Genomic DNA, 14,438 nt, shown 5'->3' with positions numbered 1-14,438 from the left:
ATCGGGTCCAGGAGTTTGAACGTATTCTGGAAAAAAGGTTTTGTGTGTTGTATCTGTGTGTTGGTCAAGCTTACAGTTTGGATCATCATAAGCTCTCTCCTCCCCACTATTTTCTTGGGCTTGTAAAGTGCTGAGGTGCGAGTCCAGAGTGCGTTTTGTTGGAACAGATCGCTATTTTGGTACTCCGACGTGGCCAGGAGCCCTGTCAAACTGCCGCGTGCTGACTAATGCCTTGCCTCAAGTCTGCATGTTTAAAGTCCATGATATATGGGTTGGCAGACAAAGAAAATACAATGCCATTTTTTATGGAGGTACCTTTGGAAACAAGAGAATCTGAATAGCTAAGAAAAGCTTAGCTAAAGCTACTGGAATATAGACTTATCCAGGCTCTAAACTTATTTTTGAATCAAAGATACTAAAACAACGTGGGAGTAGCAGCTTATGCATATTTTGGATGTGAGGGCACTGAAGTTGATACCATTAAATCAGATAATCAGCCCAGATTTGGGGCTTTGCTGGGCGAACACCAGTCACGATCATTTACTCTGCTTGACAGTGCCCGTGCCTTACCAATTTGAAATAAATCACTGTGCCTCAAAGAAAGAAAATAAAGAGGCTCGTAAACTTGGGTCTGTATCTCGTGTGGTTTTCAGGGTTGTTTTAAAGAAAGGTAAAAGAAGCGTGGATGAATAGTAATCATTTCTGTCTCCTCCCTTACGGCAGCAGGTACCGTATAAGTTATGCATGCGTGAAGCTTCACAGCACTTGTCTGCCCCCTGCTAATCTATTCAGCCAAATCAGCCCAAGTCCGGGAGCTGGTTTTAGTGAATTATCCAAGGCCCCTGTAGCAAGACAAAGGGAAGGAAAGTCCGCTATAGTGTCTCCCTTCCCCACCGCTGCTCTCCTGTTCAACTTTGTGTCCGTTTAAGTTATTTTGAACCTGCTCCAGACAAAAACGCTTTTATTCTCCTTGTTCTCTGATCTGTAAGCCCATAGGAAAGAGCACCCTGGCAGACTTTTTAGTTTTCTGTTGTATTTCAGCGTCGGAATTATTTTTAAAATAAAAAAGACGAGGGTTGCACAGCCAGACTATTCACAGCGTGATTCCAAGAAACACCACTGCGTTTCCATAAGATAATCTTGCTGTTTATTTAAAACAGCTGCTCTTTTCTTTTTTTTTTCACTCCCCCCGTGATTCGCTATCAATTTGCTATCACCACGAGCCCCCAAATTGGAATAAAATCAAGAGATTTAGGTAATTTCCTGGTTAATCCTCAACCATCGGATGGGAGACGTATAGGTCATGTCACGGTCTGTTAGCTGTGTACATTCACTAGTTAGCTATTCAATCTGCTGCAGGTCAGCGGTGCCAAGCATGACGGCGGTTACATATTTAGCCGTGAGTGTCAATGTTTCTGCAAGAAGTTCTCCTCCGGGACAGTGTGGTTGTATTGAGGTCGTGTGTTTTCGTGCGCTGGTGGTAGCTGCTGGCCCTCTTTGTCCCTGTGAGTGACTGGCAGGGGGGTCCCCATCCTGCATCCCAACCCTCCAAAGGCCGGGAAGAGCGATGCATCGCCAGGGCTTGTCCTGCAGCAGAGGAGCTCAGCCTTTCAGCTGATTTTTATTCCTGTCCTCTACTGGAGCAGATGCTTTTTTAAGCCAGTGTCTATCCGGGGAATGAAATCTTCAGATGGAGGCAGATGCACAGCACGTAGCCTAGAGACCAAGCTCATCCCTGAGAAGTGCCATATTTAAGGTCCAAGCTGAGTTGTTCGGTCACCCTGCCAACCGTGCACGCAGCAAACACACCTAAGATCAGCTTCCTTCCCTGGCAGGTAGCCATGCAGCGACCGGGCTGTCATCAGGGAAAGGTGTCAAGCGTGTTGCAGAGCCGATGTCATACGGGAAGGCTGTGGACCCCGGTGGTAGCTTGATTTTGATCTGTTTTCCTAGATAGCTTGATGTAACCTTGTTGCGGTCTCGGTGAAAGGGCTCCTTTCCTCTCCCCAGCCGGCCGCCCTCCTGTTAGGGTAAGAAAAAATATCTCCACTGCTTCGCTCGCTCTGCCCGGTTCGGCTGCAGCCCATCGGTGGATGCAAAAGTTAGGAGAGTGGCGGACAGACGGTCAGACACCATGAGATCTCATTAGCCTGGCTTTCCCAGGAAACGGAGCAAACGCTTTTCCTCAAACCATTCCCTTGGATTTTTAAAGGGGATTTTTTTGTGGTATTGAAGAACTGTCCTACACGTATGTCCTACTTCCCATCAGTTTTGGAAGCCCCTTTGAGTCGGTCTCTGAAGTAAAGAGGGAGTGAACGCGGCGCATCGGTAAATTAGACCCGTCGCCATAAAGACCATCGGGTATTTTCCTGCCTGAACAGCACCTAATGCAGTAAAATATTACAAGGGAATACTTCAGTGATGCATCTACATTTTTTTTTTTATCCTGAAGTCCCTAAGTTTCTTCTAATTTGTGAGCAATCAGCAATGTTTGGGTTTCGTATAATTGCAAAGATTTAGGCATCCGCCAGCAAATAAGCGCACCTCCAGGTTTAGCTCTGCTTTAGCAAGCACTGTTCAGTGAGAGGGAAGCCCCCTTGGGGGCCTGGGGGTATTTTTCCGTCAATTCTGGTGGGGCCAGGATGTGACTCTCCCCTAGATCTGGCCTGTCCAGAGAAGTCTGTAATTGTACAACAAGCACGCCCAGAAAAGACGTAACTTGTATGATAAAAATAGGGGGGGAAGGGGGTGCCAAGCTAATTTAAACCAGTTTTCCAAACAAAATAGACAAGAGTTATAGCTGGAAAATACAAGTGTAGACCAGGCCTTGGCAAGTGCCATGTTATGGCTGAGTGAAAAAAATACTTTGGAGTGAGGAATTCTTTGTTTTTATTTGCCCTTTTGATTTGGAACTTTCCTTTCCTTTCCCTCTTCTCTTCTGGGGTTTTGTACAGCTGTGGAGAGGTTTGAGGGTTTTTTTCCCGTTGTTTGCTAATACGCGTCCCTGTTGTCAGTCTCCTGTTACGACACTGTGGTTCCCGCTGCTCTCCAGGAAATCAGATAAGCAGCGTTTTCGAAAGCCGGTGCTGGGAGCGTTGCTGCGCTGGTCGGCATCAGCAAACGGGGAGCGCTCGGTGCTGCTTGTTGTCCTCAAGCTTCTTCCCATAAATCACCACCCCTCTGGACTCTGCCGCTTGCCTTCCCTTCCCCATTTAAGGGTGCAAGAGGTTGGGACTGCTTGTTTACCTTCCTTGCGGAGAGAGGAAACGCAAGGTGGCCTGGTCCCACGGCTACTGAAGTAAGTGGGGGCTCGCTCTGGGGGAAACCCCCCAAAATGTGCTTGAACCCAGAGCTGAGCACGGATTCAGCATGCCGTCCTGAGTCCCCCCCTCCCCGGAAATTTGCTCTGCTACAACTTTGGCTGTTAAAAAATTACACTCCAGGTTTTTATGCAAATAAAATTTGGGCGACTGTCCAAAAGCGAAACGTTCAAATTTTTTGTTTGGGAAATCTTTGCTGCGTTTCGAGCAGGGTATTTGAGAAAAAGCGAGCGAGCGAATCTTGGCATCAGGGCTGATCGCTGATGAAGAAGTAACGCGACCCCCCCCCCCCCCCCTTTCCCGTCTCTCTCTTGCCCGCAGCACTGCCGGTTCGGGATGTGCGTCCCCAAGGAGCGGGAGGCGCCGGTGCTGGACGGCGCCTGGGGCACGTGGAGCCCCTTCGGCACCTGCTCGAGAACCTGCGGCGGGGGCATAAAGACGGCGATACGCGAGTGCAACAGGCCCGAGTAAGTGCGGCCGCGGGGCTGGAACGGGCCGGGGGGGAGCAGCCCGCTTGCCCCAACGGGCTGAAATCCCATTTTTTTGCTTAGCGGGCCAAATTTTGGGTGGGAAAGGTGCTGGAGGGAGAGGGGAGGGAGCACGGGAGGGAGCTGGGCCGCATATTTATCCATTTTCTGCCATTTTACTCCCATTTTGGCTGCTTTTGCAGCTGTTGCTGCAGGGCACACCGCTTATCCTGTCACATGCGAGCTGGCACAGACGAGCAAAACCTCAGTAGAAATCTGTGCCCCGTTAAAAAAAGCAGCTCTTAAAAATGCTCACCATCGCCACGGAAGGCAAAACCTCGAACCCTTTGACACGGCAAGGAATTTCGCCGCGGGCTGGGAGGCGGCGAGTGCCCGGCCTGCAAAATATTAGTGCGGCGTTGAGCAACTGGTGCGAAAACGATCCGTTTGCGTAAATGGCTGGCGGTTCCTCTTTATCGGCCTCCTTTCGGTCCCCAGGAGCGCGGAGGGGCTGAGGGGCTGCTCGGAGGAAGGGGGACGCGAGGGCTTGCCCCCACGGCGGCGGCGGGAGGGAGGCTCTTCTCTGACGGCTTGTGTTTTGCATCGTAGCATTTCGGGAGGCGTTTTGCCTTGGCTGGGATTTTCAGAAGCGCCCGAGCACTCTCGGCACCGAACTCCCGTTGAAATCCCCTGCGCTTGCAGGCGTTTATTTTCCAGGCCCTCTTTCGGGAGCAGTGCAGCTGGCATTGCCTCTTCTCGACGCCCTTGTGAAGTCTCCGCGGGGACTCGGCTGTCGTAGCGCGGGTCCACAGAGGTTTTCACCAACTTTGTTGGATTTTGCCCCGTTAATTTGATGTCGTGGCGTGGGCTCCCACCATCGGCGTTCCTGTTATCAGGGCATTGCGGAGATGTTGCGAATGAGTGAAACGGGAATAAAACGTGATGGAAAGCCACCACTGCGTGCTCTCCCACTTCTCAAAGCACTTCAGAAATACCCAGAGTAGGTCTAGTCTCTGTTTTGCTGCCTTTCGTCAAGCGGGAGAAACCAACCCGCGTACCTGGAGTAAGGGCTGAAATAGTTTCATTTGGCCTTTTATACTCAAAGAGGGCTTTGCTCTTTCCAAGCTTTCCTGTGCGCAGGGATCTAGGGTGGTATCTCGCATGCCGATGAAATATTGCACTAACTCCAGCATGTAAAATGAACGCTCTCCCCCCCCCGCAACGGGCCGAAAATAAGACTGCAGCTCCTGTCTCCGTCTGTAATGTGCTCCGACACCTACATGGATGAGTACTTTGCAGGACTGTAGGAAGCTGTAAGCCTCTGAAATGGAAACAGCCTGTGTTTTGACATACACTTAAGGAATGTATTAGCTAACCAGACCAGACCCTTCCCACCAGGATTGCCCCCTCGGGAACTGCAGGCGGGATGGTACGGACAAAGCCAGCGACTGCAGCATGTCACGTACGGTGCCGGGGGGGCAAGCCCTGTTTTCCAAAGCAAGGCATAGCTGCGGCGTTATGGGGGAGAAAGCATATTTCATGCCATGTCAGTACCCAGAGCCCTGTTCTCAAGAGTGGCTTTTGGGGTGGGTCAGTGGTATGTGAGCTGGCTCACGTCTGCATTTCAGTCTGTCCCTAGACTATCTACCTGTGCCGAAAACCATCCGAATTTGACATGTAAACACGCCTATAGATGAATGTGCTGGTTGCTGGCTATTCGGATCCCAGGACTTGCTAGGATGCTGTGCAGGAGATCTCAGACTCTGCTCCTCATACGGTACAACTTCAGAGATTTTTCTGCGCTCCCCCAAAGCATTAAGCACATGTGCACGCAAGCAGTTACGTGTACCTGCACATGAACTCGCATGCCCTGTGGTCACTTCTTTGGGGGCTTTTCACTCGCCCCAGAGCAGAGCTCCTGCCGCTGGGCTCCTGTGCCTGAGCAGGTACCAGGTGTGTCCAAAAACAGTGCTTCGTGCCTGCACCTAGCTCTCCTGGCCCACCGTGAGAGCGGTGATGCCTGCGGGTCTGCAATGAAATTATTCACGGTTAGTATTCACATGCAGTGCATTACGCATTACATATTTAAGACCTGTTGAGATGGGGTCAGAATAAGCCCCCGATATTCCCCAGAGCTGTTGCCACGTCCTAAGAGTTTTGCCCTGCTGGGAGGCATCAAGCAAAGCGTGTGTGTGCAGGAATGTGTGAGGGGAATATTGTTAGATTGAAAGCGAGAGTCCATACCGGCCTTTCCTTGATAAAACAGGCGATTCAGAGGTAAGGGGAATTGGGACAGAGCAAGAAGGTTTCTGTGTGTGCATTGCTTCCCCTTGCATCTCTGAGGTACGTGGTTGATGGTTCTCCATAAAAACATTAGATAATGCTGAAGGATCCAGTATTTCTTCATGACACTGAAAATTGATGTTATATGAGGCTGACTTATTTTTCAGGGTTGGCTCCATTCTGTTTACTCAGACTCAGCGAAAAGCAATACTGAATCATTAAGGATTTAAGAACACCCTAAAATTGTCAGAGTGCTTTGGGGCTATTTTGAAATGTCAGAAGCGTGAGTGTGTTCAAGGCCCAAACACTGGTTGCAGGGAGATTTACAGCCACAGTTATGAATCTGACAGTTTGAAACAAGATGGCAAGTTTTAGCATCCTTCGGTTTATGGCGAGCCCATGTGTTCAATATGATATCTCCATCTTATGGGTCTTGTCTACAAAAAAGGCTAGTCGCTTGGGGTCTTCAGGTCTTATTAGATGCACCCTTTAAAAAAAAAAGGTGCACTGTGCGTTGTTCTTAACTAACTATAATTAAAAGGAGACTTTTTTTATATTAATGGATTTATATCAGAGGCAATGTGGTTACCATAAAAATGTCGTAATTGCCGGGGGGTTTTTTCTTTAAGAAGTGCCCTATTAGAGGTTTGCACAATTTAGAGCCTTTGTCAAACTGCAGCAGCGCTGCAGAAGTATAAACGTTTTCAAAATGGAAATGATGAATTCTGTTAAATCCCCCATGAGTTGATGGAGGCTCCCAGAGACCCGGGGTGTTCCCCCAGGGCCGAGAACTGCTGCAGCTAGAAAGCGCCTCTTCCCCCGGTGCTGTGTTGCGGGAGAGCCGGGACGGCCCTTTGCAAAATCACAGTTACTTGCTTATCTCCAAGCAGCAGGTATCTCCGTAAGTGATACCGGTTTAGTTTCCACGTGGCATCCAAGACCTGCCCTCGGAGGAGCTAGAGCGGATGTGGCCGCTTGTTGCTCGGGGCTGCACCCGAAGGCAAAGGTCACCCGGAGGTGTTTCAGATGGGACTGAGGGATTTGCACCGCGACAGCTCGTATGTCGGCTAGGGCAGGGGAAATATAGCTGGTGGCACTCAGCATCTCGTCTGCGCTGCTGGAGGAGTCAAGTCCGTCCCCTGAACGCAGACGGGTGCCGGCGGGCTGGGGGAGGTCTGCCGCGCTTCACCAGGAAGCTTTTGGCAAGCAGGAGCTCGCTCCTCTTTGTGCCTCTTTTCCCCCATTTATTTCCCAGGAATTGCGATACTTCAGTCACAAATAACTTTCAAACGCCAGAGGGAGGAATCGCTACCTGTGGGAGGAAAGGCGCTGCTGTGCCGGGTGGGCAGTCGATGTGTCTGTGTTTTAAGAGATGCTAAAAACCGTGTGCTGCTCTAGGGGCTTGTTGCCTTGCTGTGTGGAGGGACCCTCATGTGTGCGCACGGGTTTTCCGTTCGCGTTATGTTAAGGAAACCCCAGCTGTGTACGATGTGGAGAGCTTGTGGTGGGCACCTCCCGTCTTATTTTTGCCTTTTGGATATTATTTAATTTGCACCGTAATATCTTTCCTTCTGTAGCATCAGGGAATAACGAAGCTGCTTGGTTGATACTGGAGTTTTATTACAGTTACTAGTCGCGGTGGCTTGTAGTAGCCCCACCATCCCCCAGAGGCCGTTTAGCGTGGGAGCCGTGCGCAGGCAGAATGAAAAGCTCGTGGTCGGTGCTCGTCCCTGCTCTGCTGCCTCTCCTCTCCCCGTCTTGCCCCACTGGAGGTGACCTCCTCTTGCGTCGCCCAGCTTCGCTGCTCAAAGGACGGCTTTGCAGTCCGCCGCATTAGCTCATCCTCCTTCTTCCAACCTCTCCTGCAGATTTAGGGAAATTTTTCCTCTTTTCCCCCCTCTCTGGAGGGGCCTCGTGCATTTGCAATTTCAGGAGTGAGCAGCAGAGGCAGTGTTTTTTATTGGAAGGTTTAAAGCATGGTGCCTGATGGGCCCACAGAAGGCTTTGTGTAGAGAGGGACATACAAAATCTTACCGAGTTCCTAGCAGAAACGTCCCTTGAACAGCCAGCAAGTAGGCTGGCTTGTGTCCCAAGGGTGCTTTTCTAGCAGCATTACCGCATCTGAAAATGAGCGTCTGTGAGGAAAGCGCCGTCCACCCGGCTCCTCTAGCGTCCTCCCCAGCGCCGCTCGCTCCCGCACCGTTGCTGACAGCACCTTGCTCGTCTCCAACAGGTTATGGAGAACGGCTTTTTCAGTCCCCAGGGTTAGCTATTAGCTGGCAACAGCTTTGTCTACATGCAAGGATGAAAAGCATAGTTTTATGGCTAGAGACCTGAATCTGGGAACTGGGAAATTTTAAATGATGATTTCTCCTAGGCTTATCCACTGGCTTTTATGTGGCTTGGCTCATATCACTTTCCCCAGCTGATACAGTACTCCTCTTCCTGTAAAATGGGCATAAAGTTTTTCTTGGTTTTCCTGGATGGTTCTTTCTGAAATAAGTGAAGATAAGTTATTTAAAAGTGCCCAGCATTACCATTGCTACTCTTCGGGGCTATAAATCCCTAAGGACGAAATGCAGGCTGGCCTTCCAGCCCTGCAAGGGAGCCAGCTCTCCTTTCTGGTGTGCTGTTTGGTTATTTGCAACCCAGATGATCATATGCAAACTCCCGGCCACCAAATCTGTAGGACCGATGGGGGTCGTGGAGGGACAGTCCCCCCCCCTTATGGCATCCCTCAGTATGAAACTAAATCCCTACCTAAGGAGAAAGATGTTGCTCCTTCCTTCTGGCTTCTTTCTACTGCTGCATTCGTCAGAAAGCAAATACTCCCTTTTTTCCCCTCTGTTCTTTTTCTCCTTTCTTAGGATTGTTTATATAGTCTTTTTGTTAGACACCTACCCACGTGGTCTTTTTAGCTGGATATTCATTAAAGCCATGCACAGGCAAAGATAGGTCCCTCAAAATGGTATAACGAATAACTGCTGAACAGGTTGCAGGACTAGAATTGCGTCTCGTCTCCAGCCTGATCCCAAGGTCATTCAGGCCGATGGGAAAATGCACCGACGGGGCCTGCTCTGTGCAAACACAGTCAGTAGAAAGGTCTTGGATGACGGTGCCTTCCCTGACCTCCATGCGGTGTCAAAGCCCATGCGCAAGAGCTTGGTGGAGATGGAGGCCAGAGGTGGAGGTCTGAAGACTGACTCCATCCGAGGAGAGAGGTTGAACGGATACAGGAGGGTTAGAAAACGCCGCCTGGTAAATACGCGCTCGGGGATTGCGCAGCCTGCTTCTATTTCTTTATTTCTGCAGGCCTAAAAACGGTGGGAAATACTGCGTGGGTCGCCGAATGAAATTTAAATCGTGCAACACTGAACCGTGCTCGAAGCTGAAGAAGGACTTCCGGGATGAGCAGTGTGCCGACTTCGACGGGAAGCATTTTAACATCAACGGGCTGCCCACGAACGTGCGCTGGGTTCCCAAGTACAGCGGAAGTAAGGGAACGAGGGAACTCAATTCCCGGCCTTTGAATTGCTGCGTCAAGGCGGTGGCGTTACGGTAACACGGTTCTGCTTTTCCTCTTTCCCTGCCCCAGTCCTGATGAAGGATCGGTGCAAGTTGTTCTGCCGAGTGGCAGGAAACACGGCGTATTACCAGCTGCGGGACCGCGTCATCGACGGGACTCCCTGCGGCCCCGACACGAACGACATCTGCGTGCAGGGGCTTTGCCGGGTAATTGCTTTCCCTTCTCTTTAGGGAGGGTGAAATGTGAAATCGGTGAAAACTGCAATCGGTTTTGCAAGGCAAAAAGATGGCATTTCTGCGCTTTGCTCCGTCTGGGTGTTTGTGCTCCCTCCTCATGCGGGAGCCCGCAGACAAAGTCCCCAGGTGAGGCCCGAGCATTTTGAAGCGCTCGGCCATCCCTGGTTTTTTGGAAGAGCCTGGCATGGAGGATGTTTGTAACTGCCCTTCGTTGCTGAGGGCTGAGGAAATCTGAGCCCGAATCCAAGTGATGGCTCCTTCTTTGGTCTGCCCTGGGTCTTCTCGGTCAGACTCCAGAAGACTTTGTATTTCCATTTGCAATTATTTTTCATGCTTTTCTGTGTGGGAACTTCGGCAAGAAGTTTGCTCTAGCTAAGGGCCCCTTCCCCGTTCCCGGGCTGGCAGCGCTGTTGGACTCCGCTGCTCCTTGCAAAGCCAATGCAGAAGCTCTCCAGCTTCTTGCAGTGCGGGGGAAAGACTGCTGCCCTCGAGGATACCTCTGTGTGCAGAGAGTAAAGAGTAGGATAACAGCACGTACACGGATAATAATTTCACTTGGGTCGTGCGCCGTAGGCTGGTGCTGAGCAATGCTGGTAGCTGGCAGTAGAGCCTTGCCTGGTAAAACCCATATCCAGCTTTCAAAGATGAAAATGTGGGAGAGGAGATGCTTCCATTTCATGAGTAAATATGGTATCCAGGAAGCAGGTAATAACAAACTGCTTTGGGAAGAAATCCCAGGCAGTCTTAAGGCATTGCCTAGTGCAAGCTGCCGTTCTGATTCTCGCTTTGTAAAAAAGCCTTTTGTTTAAAAATGGTGTGGGATGGCCGCACTGTAAATCAGCGGAAAAAAATGTGGGGAAGCAAAACGATTTGTCTCATGGCAGCCTTTTTCGCACAAATCTTTTGTGTGACTTAATTTGGAGATTTGTAAATGCTATCCTAGTCTGTACTTGCTTGATCTAGCTTTTCCCTTTTTCTCTTAAAGCAAGCTGGATGTGATCATGTGCTGAATTCAAAAGCAAGAAGGGACAAATGTGGCGTTTGTGGTGGGGATAATTCTTCGTGCAAAACTATTGCGGGCACATTTAACATGGTGCATTATGGTAAGAATCTGTTGCTAAAAACTTTATAGAGAAAAATGCAGGTCTATAAAATCCATTACCACACTTAATCTGCAAAAACACTGATGTAAAATGCAAAATCCTTCTAGCTATAGCATATTCCATTTTATAACTATTTATGCTATCCCTAAGTGAAAAGTACTGGCTTGTGTAATGTGAGGTAATTTCCCTTATTTCACTTACCCCCATAAAAAGCAAATGAAATGTCTGTGTAATAGCCTTGACTCTCTGTTAAATCTTTTCTAGGCTATAACACTGTGGTCCGCATCCCAGCTGGCGCAACAAACATTGATGTGCGGCAGCACAGTTACTCAGGGAAACCGGAGGATGACAACTACCTGGGTAAGTGGCAGTGCTTGGTTCAGTCCAGAGCTGTGCTTTGTTTTCCGGTGGTGTTGATATTCCTGCTGGCTGTTCTCCGCTAAGGAAGACGAAGAGCTCATTTCAGCAGACATTTTCTTAACAAAAATACTTCTCATGTGCCCTACAAACATAATGAGCCGCGTCTTGCTCCATCTCTTCATGCATGTCCAGCTAATAGGACGTCCGTCCTTGATCCAGAGCTCGAGAGGCTCATGGATTATAAGAAATATGCCCTTAGGGTGTCTCTGGAGCTAGGAAGGATTATCGAACCTGTTCTGCGGTGGGAGCTGAGGTGCAGAGCTGGGAACCAACCAGATCCCTGAGTTCCCTGGGAATCTCCTAATCACAGACTAATGCGTCTCGGTTGTCACCGTCCTCTGGCTGGAGAATAAATATGCTATACCTAGAAAGACATGTATGTACAAACAAATTCAAAGAGGAATTATTTTCTATTCCATTGAGAATAGTACCTCTGATTTCACTTTGACTAAGCCTTTCTTGTCTCTGCCAGACGATGACGTATAATTGTAAAGAAATACCTGTCCCAAAGAAGTTGTTTTGATTTAAACCCAATGATAACTTGGCCTTATCCGTTGTACGTTCATAATTGCCGATTAGTCAGTGGGTATGTCTCCAGAGACGTATAAAAATGTGTTTGCAATACCGAGGTAAAATCCCTCTGCTGCATGCACATATGCTTTTAGCACGGCCGTGCTTTTCTTCCACCATGCTGAGCAGCAATTGACTCTGCAGCGAGTTCTGTGAAGGGCGGAGAGCGAAGATAATACAACTGCACTTTACAATTGGTTTTATACCTGCCCGGCAGAAGGCTGGTTTTGCAGTTAAGCGCCGTTTGTGTCCTTAGAGTCTGTTCTGGCTGTTTGCCGAGCAGGGAACGGGGCCGTGGCCCCTTGGGGTCCCTGGGAGACGGCTGCTGTTTTGGCTCCGTTTCTCTCCTCTCGTGCACCCCTCGCCTGGCACCGTCAGCTGCGCTCCTGGCTTCAGGGTCCCTGATTCAGCTCTCCGAGCAAGGCGCCTCGTCTCGTCTTGCAAAGACAGCTTGTCGAAACGGGATGGCACTGCTGCTGCTCTTCGGCAGTTTCCGCGTGTACTTTTGAAAACGAGCGTGCGGAGGGGAGCGCGTCCGCTCCGAGCGGGGAGCGAGTCGTGCCGGGCAGAGCAGGCCAGCCAGCGCGGGCAGGGCCGCGAGCCGTCCCCAAAACCGGAGAGCTACAACTGAAAGGAGGCTGGAGGGGCAGCAATTTTCCTGAGCTGTTGAGCCTCCTGGTGAAATACGGAGTGGAGGAGACTGTAGCGCACCAGAAGGAAGCGGTGGACAGTGGTGGCAGCCACTCTGCAAGGCGGTCCATGGGCAGACCCACCGCTCGGGCACAAATCTGAGGGGGTCCCTGCTTGTCCTTCTGGTTCCTGGACTGGGGCTGTGCAAGGTTTTCTGTCCTTGCCCGCACACGGCCGTTCGTTTCCAGCCGGCTTGCGTCATTCTCATAGGTTGAGGTGAGAGCACACACATCAGTACCACGAAAACCTTACCGAGATGTGATGGTTTTCCATCCCGGGGGAGAGAAGCATGCTCCGTTATTCTGTTTTCCTAGAAAAAACAGTCTTCCCCACACTGTATGTGTTCAGTCCCCCCAGAACAAGCCCCAGAGAACTTCTCAGCTCTTCTTGGAGGGCCTTTAATCTTCTTGGGAAGCAGTGAAGTCAAATCTTCTTTAATGTTGCTTTAATATTACTGGGAAAGCATCTCTTCGTATTAGGCCCGAATGAAAGCAAACGAGAAGCATGCATGTGTCCACTTATTTTGCAGCTCACTGAGTGTGAAATCTTGGGCCCTCAGTACTGTGAACCTTGTAGTTGCTCAACAGTTTAGGAGGAATTTGATGTTGTCATCAAGTCCAAGACACATTCCTATTGTCAGAAGATACAGTAAACAGAAAGGAATCCTTTAGGGTGTTTTAGTACTACTTAATGGCATTAAAACCTCCGAAGTACGGAATTTGGCCGCGTATGGAGTCTCCTTTGTGAGTCTTTCTCCATCTGTATGCGTTTGCTACCAAGCAGGGTTTTGCTGCATTATCTCTCCTCGCTCGGTGTAAAACTTTCCCTTTGGTGTTTTGGTGTTAAGTTTAGATTTTTCAGTGCAGAGGCTTTGTAGTAATGTAGCTGTGATGGGTGAAATGGTGGGGAAACTAACTTGGGAAATTAGCTACATAATCGCATTAGTGTGAAGTTGTGCAGCAGACTGCTGTTTTCAGGAAACTGTTCCTTTTATAAAGCATTTAGGCTTTAAGCCTTCAGTGCTTTCACATACCTTAGATTTGGGATAATAAAAATGTAAGGGGGGGAGGAGAGACAGAGAGAGAGAAAAATACTGACCAAACTCCCTGTAATTATCCACTGGAAAGTGGAAGTCTGGGCAATTAGCTTACGTGGTTGCACCCTAAGAGCGCACCTGGAGGCAACGCGAGAGCCACCCCATCTGCACGACGAGCAAAAAGATTTGGGCAGAATTATAGCCGCGTTTCGGTCTCTGTGGTGTATCTGGGATGCAGGTTGTGTGCTGTGGACGGCCGCCTGCCCGGCAGGCCTTTTGGGTATCTCTTTGCCCTGGACTAGGGGTGAACCGTTTAGGAATAATTTTCATTTGAACGAGGCTCTCCACTGGTAAAAGGAAGAGGGATGATGACTGTAAAACCTCTGCTGCTCCCTTTGCATCCTTTCTGTTTGAGAGTACCCGCAGGTTTTTCCACCGCACCCAGTGAAAGGGGCCACCGAGAGCGCGTGACCACTTTATATGTATGTATGAGTTAATTCTGCGTCTTTAGTTCTTGTTTTTTGCACCTATGCAGCCTTATCTAACAGTCAAGGAGACTTTATATTAAATGGAGACTTTGTCGTCAGTATGTTTAAAAGGGAAATCAAAGTTGGGAATGCTGTGATCGAATACAGCGGATCGGATAATACTGTTGAAAGGATTAATTCTACAGATCGGATTGAGCAAGAAATAACGCTTCAGGTGAAGTATACGTCGTGCGTGTGGAGAAGCCTGCCGAGCTGCGTCGGGCTGCGAGCGGTAGGCAGCGGCGCCTGTCAGTTCACGC

General features: G+C 49.6%; 1 protein-coding gene across 2 annotated transcripts in view; it reads left to right on the top strand.

Annotated features, from left to right (window-relative positions):
- ADAMTS9 (ADAM metallopeptidase with thrombospondin type 1 motif 9) overlaps positions 1–14,438 on the top strand; it is an 84,467-nt gene that overhangs the window by 24,130 nt on the left and 45,899 nt on the right. For both annotated transcript variants that reach the window (XM_067303435.1, XM_067303434.1), the window contains exons 12-17: positions 3,642–3,787; positions 9,383–9,564; positions 9,666–9,802; positions 10,818–10,935; positions 11,200–11,295; positions 14,187–14,353. In XM_067303435.1, coding sequence (XP_067159536.1) covers positions 3,642–3,787; positions 9,383–9,564; positions 9,666–9,802; positions 10,818–10,935; positions 11,200–11,295; positions 14,187–14,353 — 846 coding nt within the window. The remainder of the gene's footprint in view (positions 1–3,641; positions 3,788–9,382; positions 9,565–9,665; positions 9,803–10,817; positions 10,936–11,199; positions 11,296–14,186; positions 14,354–14,438) is intronic.

The sequence above is a fragment of the Apteryx mantelli genome, chromosome 12 (genome assembly GCF_036417845.1).
Source record: "Apteryx mantelli isolate bAptMan1 chromosome 12, bAptMan1.hap1, whole genome shotgun sequence".
NCBI lineage: Eukaryota > Metazoa > Chordata > Aves > Apterygiformes > Apterygidae > Apteryx > Apteryx mantelli.
This window is presented reverse-complemented; position numbering and strand designations above follow the sequence as displayed.